Source organism: Sturnus vulgaris, chromosome W (assembly GCF_052056855.1).
Source record: "Sturnus vulgaris isolate bStuVul1 chromosome W, bStuVul1.hap1, whole genome shotgun sequence".
In the NCBI taxonomy this organism is placed as follows: Eukaryota; Metazoa; Chordata; class Aves; order Passeriformes; family Sturnidae; genus Sturnus; species Sturnus vulgaris.
Genome location: NC_142282.1, coordinates 28,355,126 through 28,371,076, shown reverse-complemented (window position 1 = coordinate 28,371,076; position 15,951 = coordinate 28,355,126). Strand labels below are relative to the sequence as shown.

The following is a 15,951-nucleotide window of genomic DNA, read 5'->3' as shown; positions in this document are numbered from 1 at the left end:
TGACCTATGTGTAGGAAGTATCTCTGGGGTGCTAGTTCATGTCTAGAGAAAACCTTTGTTCAATACTGTTTTCTATTCTGCATAGTAGATTTTGTGTGTGTGTGTGTGTGTGTGTGTGTGTGTGTGTGTGTGTGTGTGTGGTGGTGGTGATGCCTTGAGAGGCTGACCTGGAACAGAGGCTAGACAATGTTAAAGGAATGAAGTAGGTATTTATTAAAAGGCTTTCAAAGGATATACTTTAGGCAGTACAAGAGCTCGGCTGTGGTTCTACTCAAGATGGATGCAAGATGTGGATGACTGATTATGAGTTTTTATACTTTTATAAGTTTCGGTTTATTTACATATTAGGGTTAATTATCTAATTACAGCTTCAGGTTATGAAGTCTCATTTTCTTAGATTTTTCTTTTCAATTTGCCGTTGCTTACACTTTTTGGGCCTGAAGCTGCAATGGTGTCTTTGGTTTTCAGGCTGGAAAAGGATTGTTTGTTTTGTCTAACTAAACTGCGAAGAGAACTTGCTAACATTTTATATGAAGTTTAGAGTCACATACTAAGGCAGTATAGAATCTGAAAAATATAAAAGCTAAAACTTAAGGCATCAGTAGAGGCACTTAAGTAATATTAATTCCCAAGATACTGAGTGTTTCAACTTTCTGTTGATCTCACTGGGACTTGGAGTGGTGCAATATCTCTAGAAAGTAGGCTGTTTATTGATTTGCAGACTAAAATCTGGGTTAACTTTTAAGTGCTTTGAAGTGTTACTTGAATGTGCTTTCAGCTTCTAAATGCAACTGCTGGACATGGTAAGTCCATATTAACTGCAGTTCATTAGTGTTGTATACAAAAGCAGATCAGAGAAATGTCACTTAGTAAGACTGAAACTGGGGGTGTTTTTTACCTACTGTAACCCTGTCTGTTCTATGTGAGAAGGTAGCTAATGCTTTTTAGTGCATCTTGTAAGAGTTGCTTTTCTTAGCAGCTGTATGGGAAAGTGCAGGCCCTGGACTGTAGTTCTTGATCTGTGAGAGTGATTGCTTTCTTCTTGATTAGCCTGCAGAGCAATGTTGTGTGCCCTTGACTTTATAATCCTGAAGGCAGCAATGTTAATGCAGTGGACAGAGCTTGCACAGCATAGACTGTGTCTACTCTTTGTGTAGCACATGCTACTGCATCTTCATTTCCTTCTGGGATTTGTAGAGCTCCCTGCCTCTCAGGAGTAAGACTCAATTTGTTAACCCATTTAGTCCAGGCCTACAGGTGGTAGAGTGCTGGGAATGTAGAAGAGCTTACAGTGATCAGTTCTAGGCACAGGTGGTGCTTTTAGTTTGATGGGAATTATTAATCTGAGGTACTTCAGCCCCTTAGGAGCCAATTTGAAGTGCTGTTTTTGAAAGCCTGTTCTAAACATCCACTTTGTAGTGGGTACATAATGGATTCCTTCAATTTTCCTTCATTTTTTTTTATTAGAGAAAGATTCACAGTTCTGTATTTTATAGCTTTTTATTAATTAATTGCATTGAAAAGTATATGCCATCTCTTTCATATTCCATCCAAATCAGTTAAGCAATAGAAGCAATAACCATGGGAATACAGGAGACAGAAAATTGATGGACTAAGTCCTTGAAGAGGGAGGAAAACAAAGAAGATAATACCTTTCTTATACAGGATGTTTAATGATGAGCCAACAAACCCCCAGTTTTGACTGGTTCTGTGCTGAGAACTTGCCCTAGTGATGAACTTTGCTCATTATAATAATAAAAAACACACCTCTAGCTCAGGCACCCTCTACTCACAAAAAGACCACTACTCATCGAGCATGTGCCATGATTTCATGGGACACTATGCCTTTAAATGGAATCAGAGAAAAGATAAGCCAATAGAAACTTAGGCAAGTAGTGACTTAAGTAAGATGTGCTAATAGCCTAACATTGTAACCTTATAAGTAGGCCTTCGTGTGCCTCAGTGTGCTGGTTTTGTGGATCTACAACCCAGGACCTCTTTCTGCTCAGAGCTGTAAATAAATCGAATACATACTCTGTGGGGATCGGATTCTTGCACACCAGATGAAAGAACCTGGTTCAGAACAACAATGAAGGGGAAGAGATGTCTCCCAACTTGCTCAGATGCATTTGTAGTTCTCTGAATTAAAGTAGAGATTCAGCAGGTGTGAGACTTGCACAGTGATTTCCCACTTATTAAGCCTGCAGCCAAGACTTCACCTCATATCTAGAACACAACAACGTGACCTTGCCTGTTCTAAGTGTGTTTAACAGATCCTGGGGGCTGTGGATGTAGCATCAGGTTGTGGAGGTGGAAGAATGAGGATGTGTTTCTAGTTAGGACTCTGTACAGAGGGGAAGGGTAAACTGCATTTACACCTCTTGGATGTCTGTTGTCACATGTACTCTACATGTATTCTAGTATGTCACACAAGTTTTGTGATGCTCAGCCCCACTTGATACAGTGACAGCAGTTGACACATGGATGTAGCTGGCGTAACTCACTCTTTTCCCTTCCTGTTTGAGTGCTTGTTTAGGCTGTAATTCAGTGATACTTTAAAGAGGTCTTAAAAAGCTGTAGGGTTTATAACCTGCCTTCATGTTGTACAGCAAAGAGAAGCATAGATGTGGTGGGGTTTAATCAGCACAGAAGAGTTGTTTGTGTTCGAGTACTTATACAGAACAAACCTTTTGCACAATAAATAGAGATGACAGGAAATTTTGCAAATTGCAAATTCCTACATACAGAATCTCCTCAAGACTATTTCCAAGGGAAGGAAGCTTAATCTGAAGATGAGGCTTCAGATTAAGATTTTGTGAAAACAAAATTTATTCTTTTGCTCAGTTTAATAGCATAACTGAATTGTGTTAGAATATTTTGTTTGGATTGGAAACTTGTAGCTTCCCATGTGCTGGTGTAACATGGTAGTGCTTTGCTTGTAGTATTCTTAGTCTGTTTTTATTGCTGGGTGAAGTGCTAAAAGTACTAGCTATGAACTAAGATGTGCTGGTATGAGAATATTTGAGTAGGGACAGCCTCAAAATTATTTAAAATACTGATCTGTCTTAGCAGCAAAGTGACTAGTGCTTATACTTGCTTACAGCTAGCCTCTTGACCAGCAAAATGCACTTGATGGCAGCTGGGACAGTAATTTTTCTCACGTAGTCACTTATCACACCTTGGCAGATAGCTAGATAGGGTGTGAGCTTGTGGAGGGAACCAATGTGATGTTCTTTCCTCTGTCTTCTGCCCACATACTCATGGTGTGTTCACTTAGAGGCTTGTGAACAAAACAAAACTACTCTTGATCCTAAATGGCTTGTGATCTTTGTTTATCTGTCAGAGCTGGGGCCTGCTGAGAATTAAGCTTCTTATTACACATCATCAGTGTGTCTGATGGCATCAGAGGAGGAAGTAGTATATGTAATTGAAGCTGTTGTTTCAATAGCATCAATGAGATTTGTCTGCACTGATCCATAGCAGTGTGTGGTCCAAACTTGTGTGTTATGGAGAATACTATTAGTAGGTAGTTCCTCTTAAAGAAAATTTTAGACATCAAGCAGCATTACTACAGAGCCAAAGCATCCATTTTCCTTACTGCATTGTATGTCCCTTCTCTTTTTGACAGGTATTAGATCAGTGAGCTTCTATGAGCACATCATCACAGTGGGAACAGGGCAAGGTTCTCTATTGTTTTACGATATCCGAGCCCAGAGGTTCCTGGATGAAAAGCCCCCACATGTCTGCTATGGACAGAAGCAAAAATTAGGAGGAAGTGAAATTTTAAAGTTGACTACTGGGAAAGGTTGGCTGGTGAGTAGCTTGTAGTTGTAGGAAACCCTTTACAGAGGAGTTTACACTGGTTCTTTTTGTAGTAATGGAAGCTATTATATGAAATGTGTCCTAGTCAAACAATAATCATGTAACTAATAACTGTAATCTTGAAAAGCAAGAAGTGCTGCAGTATTGCTCTCTAGAAAAGCTTTATGAAAAGGTATTGAATGGTTGGTTGCTCAAGTGTAAGGCATACTGACTACTTTTCTTATGCATTGATTCATAAATGAACTAGATTTTATATCATTATATTTTCTAATGTAATCTAACTTCTAGTTTTCAGAACCTCAAACACAAAATTCATTGTCTTTCATTTAAAAATGTGCTACTCTAATGTGGTACTCAAAGCAAGAGAGATTTATTTGTGTGCAATATTAGAAACTGTCCTCCTGAGGTAATGTCATGGCAGGTACTTGAGTTCAATTTCCTGTATGTTATCATAAAGCAGTTAATGGCTTTGTCTAACTTTTCTCCATTATCCTTTGTATCATTGTGATGTAACTTTAAAAACTAATGAAACTTGTTATCTTCCCTACCCTTCATCTCCCCCCTCCAATGTTTGGCCTCAATGTCCCCAGAAAAAGCTTCAGGACAACTTTGTTATTGATCTGTCTGAAGCTTCAGGAATATTAACAGAGAAGATCCCTTTTTAGGCTCTGGAAACGACCTTCTGCTTTTGTGAAACAAGGTTTGGGGTTTGTTTGACTGCAGTAATAATCTAAACTTTCCTTTAACAGAATCACGATGAAACTTGGAGAAATTATTTTTCTGACATACATTTCTTCCCAAATGCTGTTTATACCCACTGCTACGACTCATCTGGAACGAAACTATTTGTGGCAGGAGGCCCTCTTCCATCAGGACTTCATGGGAATTATGCTGGTCTCTGGAGCTAATGATAACTCTTCATAAATGCTGATCTTGACACAGGTTTCCACTTTACCATTTTTAAAACAAAATTGTGTGATGCCATTGACTTCTGGTTTAAATACAAGTTATTTTTCGGCAGAGTTTTCTGTTGGTCTCCAACGGTCTTGTACATCTTTTTGAACCATTATTTTTGCTTTAACCTCCTTGATCTTTTATATGAAGGATTTTTAAATCCTTTTTTTATTGTATTTACTCCAAATTACTCTTCCCCCACATTTAGGCTGTCTTGGCCATGTGCCTCCTCCTCTTTGCTGTGACATAGGATTCCTTTCTTATAGAGTGGTTGCTTCTGGACTTTCTGTGAAAGTCTAGGGGCTGTCTGTCTTCAGATATTTTGTGTTAGTTCCATTACCTGGAGTGAGGACTACTTGTAATTTTAAAATATTAAAAATATTAAAAATATTTTAAATATTTGTAAGATGTAAAGTAGTAGCTTATCTGTAGAGCCTGGCCCTAGTCTGGGTTAATTTTATTTTTTAAAAGTACAAGTCTAATGGCACTGTTTATACATAGAGGAGTATGGTCATTTTAATATATATTCATTGGAGTCCAGGGACAGATTCCCCTGGGGTATTGCCCATCAAGCCCAAAGTGCAGGAGTTTTTAAAAATGCATTTGTACTTGAATTGTAGTTTTCAGCAGTGCCAAAAGAAAATTTATCCACTATTCCTTTTCTGCTTCTCCCAGGTATCAGCTTGCATAACTGGAGTTTGTATAGGCTGTTCTGCAGTGTGGCTATTGCAGGATGACATTACATTGAAGGCCTGAAGAGGTGCTGAGAGGAAATGGGGGCTAGGGACATGAGTGTTCTTGTCCTTCAAAATTAACTAAATCTATCCATTTTCCAGATGAGTCAAGATTCCTGCTGTGGCAGCTCATGTGTTCTTCATAAACTGCCTAAAAACCAAGACCTCTTTTTGTCCCAGGTTGTGGAAACTTTTCCCATTTTAGCTGTTCTGGTTGGCCATCTCCTCTAATATGCCAATGGAATAAATAAACTCGGATTTTTTTCTTTGAGGTTAAAGAGTGCATCTTGGACTTGTCTAATGCAAGCTGGAAGCTTTCCATGTAGCAAGATAACATGCTGTTAGCTCACATTGAGCTAGCAGTGTCTGTTGTCATCTTGTTTGCTGTAGGAAAGGCTCAGGTTTTCCTCGAATCCCCTGCTGCCTTCTGCAATCAAACTCCCACAAACTTCGTGTGGGACTGGGTGGGGAGAATAGGTCCAATGCCCTTCAGGTCCAGCCATGAAGCATGTGCATTCCAGGGTGATGGTCTTACCTAATACTCACTAAAATGCAGGACTCAAGGGTGCTCCTCCTAGCCTTTTGGCAGGCACCAAGCTTGGCTTGTTACTGCCACCTCTGTCCTCTGCTGGGATGAATGCCTGTCCCATGCCCTTGTCACCAGTGGAGCAGAGTGTGCCCATATCTCACTGCTTTGGTGCTAAATAGGTAGTTGGCTGAAGCTGAGAAGAATGACAAAGCTGGGACATGCTCTGTTCTTCTGTGTCTGCTGGAGATCACAGCCACTGCTGTAGAGTAGCTCTAGTCCCATATATAGTTCCTGCCAGATTGCCTAGAGCTAGTCCGCATGTGTCTTTTTGGTCCCTCTCATCTTTTTACTCTATATCTTCATCAGGAATGCCAAGCAGTGAGACATGAGCTTAAGTTCTGGTTGGTAGTGGACACTTGGATGAAAATCCTGCAAGGAATACAGTTCCCTCCCATCCTGGTGAAAAATCCTGTTAAGAGGTCTCCTGACATACACCTGTCTCAGAAGTATAATTTACTCATACTGAGCACTGACATGGGTACTTCACAAACAAATAATTTTGTGATGTTTAATAATTCTACTTTCCTTGTGGATTTGTTGCTTAAACTGAATCAGTTCATGGTGACATTTTAAACTATGGAGTAGCAAAGGAGCTCTCATATTTTATTTAGAGTTCATTGTTTTTAAACATGTAATGGTGACTGTGTTGTTTTGTGATGGCAACTTACTGCTTTGGTTATTTTAGAGGGTTTGAAAAGTGGAAGTATACAGAGAAAAACAAATATTGGTGAAGTATGGCAGGATGTGTATTTCTAGGATTATTCCTCCAGCTACCATGTAAGATCAAAGTCACAGGGAACAATTTCTGGTTAGTTATTTTGTTTGTCTTGGTTTGAGGTGCCTTTTTTTCCCCCTCTCTTCTAAAGAAATGAGACACTTGACTCTGAGTGTCCTCTAATTCTGCTGAAACAACTCGTTAGGCACATACTGCCAAAGTAAAACTACTGATCTGGAAACCCTAGCCCTGATGTTGATCTATAGAATTTGAAACATATTCCAGGTCTGGGTGAGGAGGAACAAAGGGTCTTTTTATGGACTAAGCTTTAGCCTCTAAACATGGAGGCTGATCTTTCTGCAGTCAGCAGTCTCTAGGTTATTGAAGAAGTCACCTTGGCACCACTGGAAAGTGTCCCTCTCTGCCAACTGATCTCCACAAATACCTCAGTGTGTGGTCCTAAAGCCTGTTAGTGTGAGTGTCTTTTCCTCACTGTATTGGTTTGAAAGCAAAACCAGTGAGAGACTCCAAGTCAGTAATACAATTTAATAGGAAAAAAAGAGAAAAAATAAAATACATGCAATAATACAAAAGAAAAAACCACCGACAGAGTCAGAATACAACCTGACACCCTGTCAGTCGGGGTGTTGGTAGCAGTCCGTATAAATGGTGGCTGCAGTCCTCCTGCATGACAGATGTGGTTCAGTTGAAGCAGTGCTCCTGTAGAAGGGTGCAGTTTTCCTCCGAAGGTCCAGTGATGATGTGGAAAAGGTCCGACTTTCCTCTGGGATCCAGTGGAAAGGGCTGCCTTGGTGTTCCAAATCTCAGTTTTTTATCTAGGTAGGAAAGGCTTGGCTCCTGCCCCTGGCTGGAGCATCTCCCAATGGGATGATGTAATCTTATCAGTCATACAATAGGACTTAATGGCCCATTAACAGAATATATCTTCTGGAGGAAGGATGGGTTGTGAAAAGATAACGATGATCATCCCCCTGATCTTATCAGATGGCACATCAGCAGAGGATATCTCCCACAGAGATAAGGATCACCACCCCTCCCACATTTCAACAGATGGTGATAGAATACACATTTTTGCATTGTACCCCAGGACACTCACTTTTTTCTGCATAGGAAGCTTTGGACAATTCTCAGAAGAATCTGGGCAATGATGTAAAATTTCTCAAGTTTCACATGCTTCTGTGTATTCTGCTTTCATGGTTCTTCCTTGCAAAGATAACTTCTTATGGGGAGGGAGCCATCCTTGTTGCTGTATGAAAAGCCCCCCAAAAAATTGGGAACAAACTAGATATAATGCTGCAAGAACACAAATTGGACCAAAGAGAATTTCTAGCCTGTTTGAGTGGTTTTAAATACTTGTAGCAATACAGCATTATAGATGTTAAATTTCAGAATAATTTGTGGTTGGTCATATGTCACTTTTGGTCCAGTCAAGGTTAGAAGAAGAGGCAGAGAAAGGTGGTGATATGCCAACTGTCCAAATATAAGTCATAGGAGAAATGAGATAAAAAGACAGGTTTTCTTACTTGAATTGATTTTATTCTCCTACTGGTTTAGAAATCAGTTGAAATCCGGGATCATGGTGAGAGAAGAAGTGGTTTTGCATTGAAGTGCAGAAATGACTGTACAGCAGGGTATCTCTCATCTCTTCATGGAGGCAAGTTAAGTGCACCCCGGTGTTCAAATAACAGATATACCCCTGATACATGAAATTCAGTCTGGTGGCTGAGTTGTGCTCACTGTGTCTCGCTTTACTTTGCTGAGACCCAGTGGTATTTGCATTTTCAGGCTGTCTTTTCAAATGTTTCTTAACAAGTTCCCTCCCTTGTTCTTTCCTGCCCATCTGAATGGTCTGTTTGGGGTTGCCTCCTCCACCCCAAATCATCCCAGTTTTTTACTGTAGCAATATTGTACTTGCAGAAGTGACCTGTTAAGCAGAAATGGGTTTGCTGGCATTTTGTCAAGCCATGCTTGAGACCTTTAATTTGCTTTTTTTAAAAAACTAGGTAGACCTTTCAGGCTGGCTCAGACCGGAGAACTGGGTAGTTGCTCTAATGGGAGGTAGTTCACTAATGGGAGGATTACACGCTAACAGCCTATTTCTGGGGGGAACAGACTCTAGTTTATCTCACACTAGGCACTTGAAGCAGGGAAAAGAACTTTAATTATAACAGACCTTTGGACTTTTCTTCCTGCTGTTAATTTTTCAGTCGTGGGATCTTCTGTGCTGCCAGTGAGTATAGTAACTAGTTAATTTTATCACTCAGCTCTTTTCAGTAGACTACCATGTTAATTTGGGTATCTTTGTGTATTGCATTTTTAGTATTCATAATCACAGGTAATCAAACCCAGTGCCTTAACTATGGATTTAGTAATACAGTTCTCCCTGGCTGACTTGACTGTACAAGGGAGAAAGCTGGAAGAATTACCAGGAATGAGGTGAAGAGTAGAATCATAGATTCTACTGGGTAGCAATGCCTCAGTAACAATTGGGTGTTATGTGACAGACCTTCCTAAGGAAGCAGAAGCTACTTTGCAATGTTAACTTGAGTAGAGAAATAAGGGTGGTGTTCACTTTCTTCACCTTATTTCTGATAATTCCTCCAGTTTTCTCCCTTCTACAGTCAAGTCTGGTGGGGAGAATTGGTAGTGCTCTCCTTGGGCGCTTTCTGGGATTGTGATAAAGTGAGTCCATTTGTTTGGTTGCCCTCATCTGTGCTGCTGATGTTAGTCCAAGGTGAATAAATTACCAAAGAACAGTTAATAGGTGTTTGTTCCTAGTCTCATTTGTTCATTTTCCACATAGATCCATTTTTAAGATCATAGGAAGAGTACCTAGTGATCTTACTGGACTCAGTCTGTCCACAAAGGTTACATACACATTGTGGGTGACTTGTGACTTCCTTAATGAGGTGAACTCCTGAACTGCATTATGGGGATATATTTGCTGCCTCTGTTTTAAGTCTTTGGCTGCTTTTTGTATCTTAATCCTTAAGATACTTATGTTCAGTTATTCTTCTCCAAAATGTCATCCTCTTCCTTTACCTGAGCACTTGCTTTGTATATCCTTACAGCTGCAGAGTTAACAGATTAAAGTTATGATCCAGCTATGTCAAGCAGTGGTTTGGTGTCTTTATTTCTGCCCCTCAGATGAGAAGCACTTACCAACCTTGTGAATTAATATCCCTCACCTGGTGCAGATGTGAAATAAAGCAGGCTTTGATGGAGATCACCTGTTTTCTTTGCTTGCAAGAAATTAAGAACAGATGGGCTGTCACTACATCTTGGCAAAGCAGCAGCATCTTTCAGCAGCCAGGCGGGAGCTCTGAGATCTATTTGTGGTGGTCTGATAACCTTATTTTCCATAAACCCCCTTTTTCAAGGTGTCTGAGAGGTTCTTAGTTTCTATTGCAATTGCTGTTATGACTAAATTACTCAACTGAGGTAGAGCTTGTTCCTAGGAACACTGTTGCAGAACTATGTATGATGCAGGTGGAGCTGATCCTCTGGCCAGCCCATGCTGAGCCCTGGACTCCTGTGCTAGCCAGGCATATGCTCTCTAGCTTAAAGCCAAGTGAAAATCACTGTGTGTTTTGCTGGCCACCCCTCAGCCAGAACCTCAACTTAAAATGCATTTCTGAGTGTTGCAGTACCTTCAGTAACTTAGTCTCTGAAGCACAGACACCAGGAATTTGTCTGTGTTGCAGACAAGGGAGAATGGAAAGGAGAATATAGCCATATCTTGTCTGAAGGAATCTCCTGTTTATGCTCTCCCTTGCTTCAGCAAGTGGGCACTTTGGTGCATGTTGAGGATGGGCAAGGGGCACAATAAAAATGGTGAAAGTCCAAAAGTGTTTGGTATTGCTCTCAGAACTCCTGAGAAATTAAAAAATATGGAGGAGATATTTATTCATTGCTTAGAAGGTACCTGTGAAAGGGCTTAATCAGAAACATTTTCAGAGGTATCAAGTAGATATCCCCGTCATTCTTGTTTCTTAATTTTGAAGGATTTAAATTGGGAAATATCTTTTTTCTTGTGATGCTGTGTTTCTTAATGTGGTACTTGTGGTACTTGGCTAATTAGAAGAATGCCCTTGGCAGAAAGGAATATTCACAATTAAAATTAAGTGCCATTTTCTAATGGCCTTTCCCTCTAGTATCCTGCTGGGAGTGTTGTGGTCTAAGAAAGCATAGACAGATCTAAAATTGAGTGCCAGGGTTGGCAGAGTTAAGAAAATCCGGTCTGCCTGACCGTTTCTGTACCTAAAAAACCACCAAGTAAAATACTTGATTGTATACAAATTCCGGTAATTGGACTGAAACCGAGAGGGTGTATAAAACCCTTTCAACATAGTGTGAGGTCTCTATAGTCCTAGAAATTGATTCTTTGGCCTCAGAACAAAAATGTAGGAGTCAATATGTTGTTTTCTTAGGAACTACTTTTCTAGATTCCCTTATTAAAAGGGAAAATTCAGGTGCTGAATCTTAAAATCTCATTAAACTTGTACTTTTTATTTGCCCATTTCCCTGGTCTCTTTTCCTTTTCAAGGCCTCCCAGTCTCAGGGTATATAAATCACTATGATTCATCCAAATAATGCCAAAACAGTCTAACCAGAGGTTAAGGTGCCTTCCTCTTCTGGTACCTTGATCTTTGTAAAGTTATCTCAAACTCGTCACTATCTTAGGGTTGAGTACATGCACTGCCTTTTTCTAAGATGTATGTGTTGAAATTGCAACAAGTTTGTACTGTTACTTGTGGTTTGTTCCATTTGTGTTAGGATGTGGTGTTTACACAAATCAATACACTATTTTTGGGGGTTTTTTTGTATCAGTCTTACCTGTGACATTTATCAGTGAATGCTTGTATGTTAATGTGTACACAAATACTGGATCTTTCCCATTGCCTATGATGTATATGATGCACAAACTACACAAGGTATTTTAAAAAGTGCAGTGCAGTGGTCACAACTTCTTGCCTGAGGGTATGATGTCTTAAAGTGAACTGATTTTAATGTTTTCTCCCAAATATATTTAATAAGATCCAAAGCCTTGGGGAAAAAAAAAAATCAGGGCTTTCTGATACTTGGCTTTTGTTCTGAATCCAGGGTCTGATGTTTGTCAACAACTCCTGCAAATCCACCCATCTAACAGAGCTTTTCTCAGCTTACTTTTTATTTCATGAGCTGTGTCAGAAATAGCACTGGATCCTGAACTATCATAGAAGCTGTCAAGTGAGTGAAATAGTAACAACTCTCTTCAAATATTACAGTGCACATTTTTAACTGTCAGGCAAAACTGTTCAAAATTATTGATGCAACTTGCAAATGAAACAGTGGGAATTTGCAGATATGTGAAACCAGTCTCTGCACATGGGTCTCAGTGTTCAGTTACCTTGTAAATTGTTTCTTCTCTCTGAAAAGCAAGAGTTGTGGGTTTTTTTAGTTTTTATTTTTCATACAAAGACATTGCACATTTGACTTTGTTTTCTAAATTGGCAAAGGATATCTTTGTTCTCAAACTGACATCTAGAGTTTGGGCTAAGTTTCTGTCTCTTATGCAGATAGAGGATGGTGTGATTGGTACAGAATGTCCCTTCCCAGCTGTAAGGGTAATTTGTTCATAAGAGCATAGAAACAGGAACATTTCTTCACTTACTGTGGCCTTCAATGGACATGCATATTCATAATTAACTGAAGTACATTACTGCACTCTTGATCCATGGGACTACCTTTGTATTTAGAATCAGCATTATTAGTCATCAGTGTATTGACATTAATAAATGGTCACAGAACTCTAATGTATGTGTATTTCCTGTGCTAACTGAATCTGTTTTCCCTGTACCCCAGTGCAGACTTAATTTGGAGTTTTCTTTTTAGTTCTTGCTAACTTTGGAGTTTCTTCAAATTCAGTAAGGTCCTGGTTTTACCACAGTCCCTTTTCAGAGTAGAATAGATTGGTTTAACTTTGTTTTCTAATCTTTAGCACTTTCCTCCCATTTCTTCTTAGTTCACCATTAACAGTAACTTCAAAGCTTCTTGCCTAGTCTGAAAAATATTGAGTCATCATAAAAAGAAAACCTGTAGCCCACTGTAGAAAAATCACTGTGTTTTTACCATAAACTTCAGTGGCTGGCTGCCTACCTTGGAAAGGGAGACTCCACTCCTGCATACTCTACAGAAGCTGAAATTCTCTTGCATCCATATTATACAGTGGATGTCAGCAGATCAGGAAGTGGATGTGGCCTGCATCTGCATCCAGTTTTTTAATCTGATCAATGGTGCTTTAGTCAACTAGAGAACTGGCATCTTTGGCTGCTACTCAGTGTTATAACTAAATTGAAGACAAAATCGAAGGTGCATTGGTAACTTTTTGGTGACTTGGTCCTATTTAAAGGCTTTCTCCACAGACCTTTTTGTCTTTTGCATATTTTGTGGATTATGAAAAAACTGTGCTGTTGTAGGTCTATGAGCTAAACTCTGTGCTCAAAAGGCAAAAGTTATGAGCTTTGGCCAGCAGTAATGCTAAAGGCTGACTATGCTCAGAGATGAGCTGGTAATGGAGTGTTTGAGCAATGGAAGCCTTGAGAGTCCCACAATAGTCCTTGCTGGTCTTTACCAAGCACTGGTCAGCACTATCCCTATTTAAAATCAAAACAGGGATTGCATTGAGCAGTGGAACCTGCTGAATTTCCTGGGTTTGAGACACTGGAGAGACGAGTCCAGGTTTCATGTGTATTAAATACAACTTAAAACCAATGCAGTTATACTCTCAGATCAGCACCACTTCCTACCTTTCCCTCCATTTAGATGGGAATTCAAAAGTAAACTCAGCAATACATGATCTGGTTGTGTGCTTGCAGGTGGAACATGGGGTTCTTGAAATTTGAGAATTTAAATTTCTTATGTGGAAGAACTCTGGGTGCAAGAGCTTGGATCTTGGATTACAGTTCTTCTGCCAGCTTGCTAAATGCAATTAAGTCCTCTGGACTCTTCTGAAGAACTGATCATTTTAGGTCATCTGTGTGTTGCTTGACCACATGGACAGCATAACAGTGATTTTTACAGCTTGCTTTTCACATGTCGGCCACAAATAAGTCTTAATTTGCCATGCGGAGGAAAATTGTTAATTTGATTGGGAAATGTGAACATGGACAGTGGGATTGAGGGCACCCTCAGCAAATTTACTGATGACACTGAGCTGCGTGGTGCAGTCAACATGCTGGAGGGAAGAGATGCCATCCACCTTGACACACTTGAGAGGTGGGTCTGTGCGAACCTCATGAAGTTCAAGAAAGCAAAGTGCAAAGTCCTACTACTGGGCCATGTAAATCCCAGACACACCGACAGGTTGGGCGGAGAAGTGATTGAGAGCAGCCCTGGGAGAAAGACTTGGGGGTGATGGTTGATGGAAAACTCACCATGAGCCGACAGTGTGAATTCACAGCCCAGAAACCAACAGAATCCTGGGCTGCATCAAAAGGAGCGTGGCTAGCAAGTCAAGGGAGGGGATTCTCCCCCTCTGCTTTGCTCTCGTGAGACTCCACCTGGAGCACTGTGTTCAGCTCTGGGGTCCCCAACATGAAAAGGACATGGAACTGTTGGAGCAAGTCCAGAGGAGGGCCACAAAATTGATAAGAGGACTGGAGCACCTCTACTACCAAGACAGGCTAAGAAAGTTGGGGCTGTTCAGCCTGGAGAAGAGAAGGTTGCATGGAGATCTTATAGATCGGTATCTGAAGGGGCTAACAGGGAAGACTGAGAGGGACTCCTCATCAGGAACTGCAGTGACAGGACAAGTAGTAATGGGTACAAATTGAAAGAAATTAGGAAATTTAGGTTAGATATTAGGAAGAAATTTTTTACTGTGAGGATAGTGAGATACTGGAACAGGTGGCCCAGGGAGGTTGTGGATGCCCCAACTCTGGCAGTGTTCAAAGCCAGGTTGGATAAGGCGTTAAGCAATCTGGTCTAGTGGGAGGTATCCCTGCCTATGGCAGGGGGGTGGGACAAGATGATTTTTAAGGTCCATTCTAACCCCATAACATTCTATGATTCTATGTATCCATTAAGAGCCTAATTTTCCATCTTGCATTAACCAAGTTACTGTGTTCACATACCAGAAAGATGTTGCTCTTTGAAAAACCATGTTAGTGTATGTGGCAATGCCCCATGTGCGTTTTAAATGCCTAGATCTTTACTTTCTCATCTGAGTATCATTAAACATGCTGTAGTCTGGCATATAGGTTTTTTACTACTGCCCTGTTACATAGATAATTGTATTTAACTGCAGTTTGGTTTTTTCTACTACTCGAGGTTGTGTAATCTGAAAATTGGTGAACAAAAAGTATTTTTGCATCTTATGATGTGTATCTCTAAATAAAATGTATTTGTATAGTGTGTTGGCATGGCTGATGGTTTCCTTTATTTTGTAATTATCCCACTGCAAGTAAATCCAGGGCAGTTGGGCTTCTCTTTGTAACAGTCCAGCTTCTGTGTGGACGTGACTGATTCAAAGGAAACAAAGTAAACTGTTGTTTTTCCTTCACCAGTGAGTGAGTTGATATCCCAAGGGCATGTTCTCAACTTATTCCTGTTTTTCATAGCTTAAACATCAGTCCTGTTCTCTGTATAGCTACAGTAACACTCCTTGCTTCTATAGTAAATGTATCTAATGTGAGAGTTGGGACTGCTACACTCTTCAAAGCATCTCCTTCCTGTTCTCTTCTTCTGGTACCTAAGTTGTTCTGAGGCAAAAGTTTACTCTTAACCATGTCTTTTTTCTAAGAAATATTGTACAGCACAGATACCTATAGGTGGACAGTTAGGTCTAGGAGTAAGGGTTTTAGGGAGACCTTATGTACTGAAAGTGCAGCTGTAGCACTAGGTCTTTCACCATATTTTCATTGTATAGGAGAGTGAGGCCTCTGTCCAGGTGTCCTATTTCCCTGCCTCCTCTTGCCTGCCTAGAATTGGGAAGGTTATTTTTTGGAGGAGGAATGTCCTTAAAATATTGAAGCTTTATGTTGAAGTTTTAAAATCATGTGCCTAAAAGCAGCTCCTGCATCCCCATCTTCTTCACACTTGTTTTGGTTTCAGTTTGAAACCAGGCAGAAACATTA

General features: G+C 40.2%; 1 protein-coding gene across 9 annotated transcripts in view; it reads left to right on the top strand.

Annotated features, from left to right (window-relative positions):
• Positions 1-15,229, top strand: part of LOC148220085 (DDB1- and CUL4-associated factor 12-like) — a 46,442-nt gene extending 31,213 nt beyond the window's left edge. For 3 of the 9 annotated variants that reach the window (XM_088155654.1, XM_088155648.1, XM_088155653.1), the window contains 2 exons: positions 3,629-3,813; positions 4,572-15,229. In XM_088155654.1, coding sequence (XP_088011780.1) covers positions 3,629-3,813; positions 4,572-4,730 — 344 coding nt within the window. In that variant the 3' untranslated portion in view covers positions 4,731-15,229. The remainder of the gene's footprint in view (positions 1-3,628; positions 3,814-4,571) is intronic. The other 6 variants (XR_015799090.1, XR_015799089.1, XM_088155651.1 and 3 more) reach the window with 6 other exon arrangements.
• Positions 15,230-15,951: the final 722 nt, after the last annotated feature.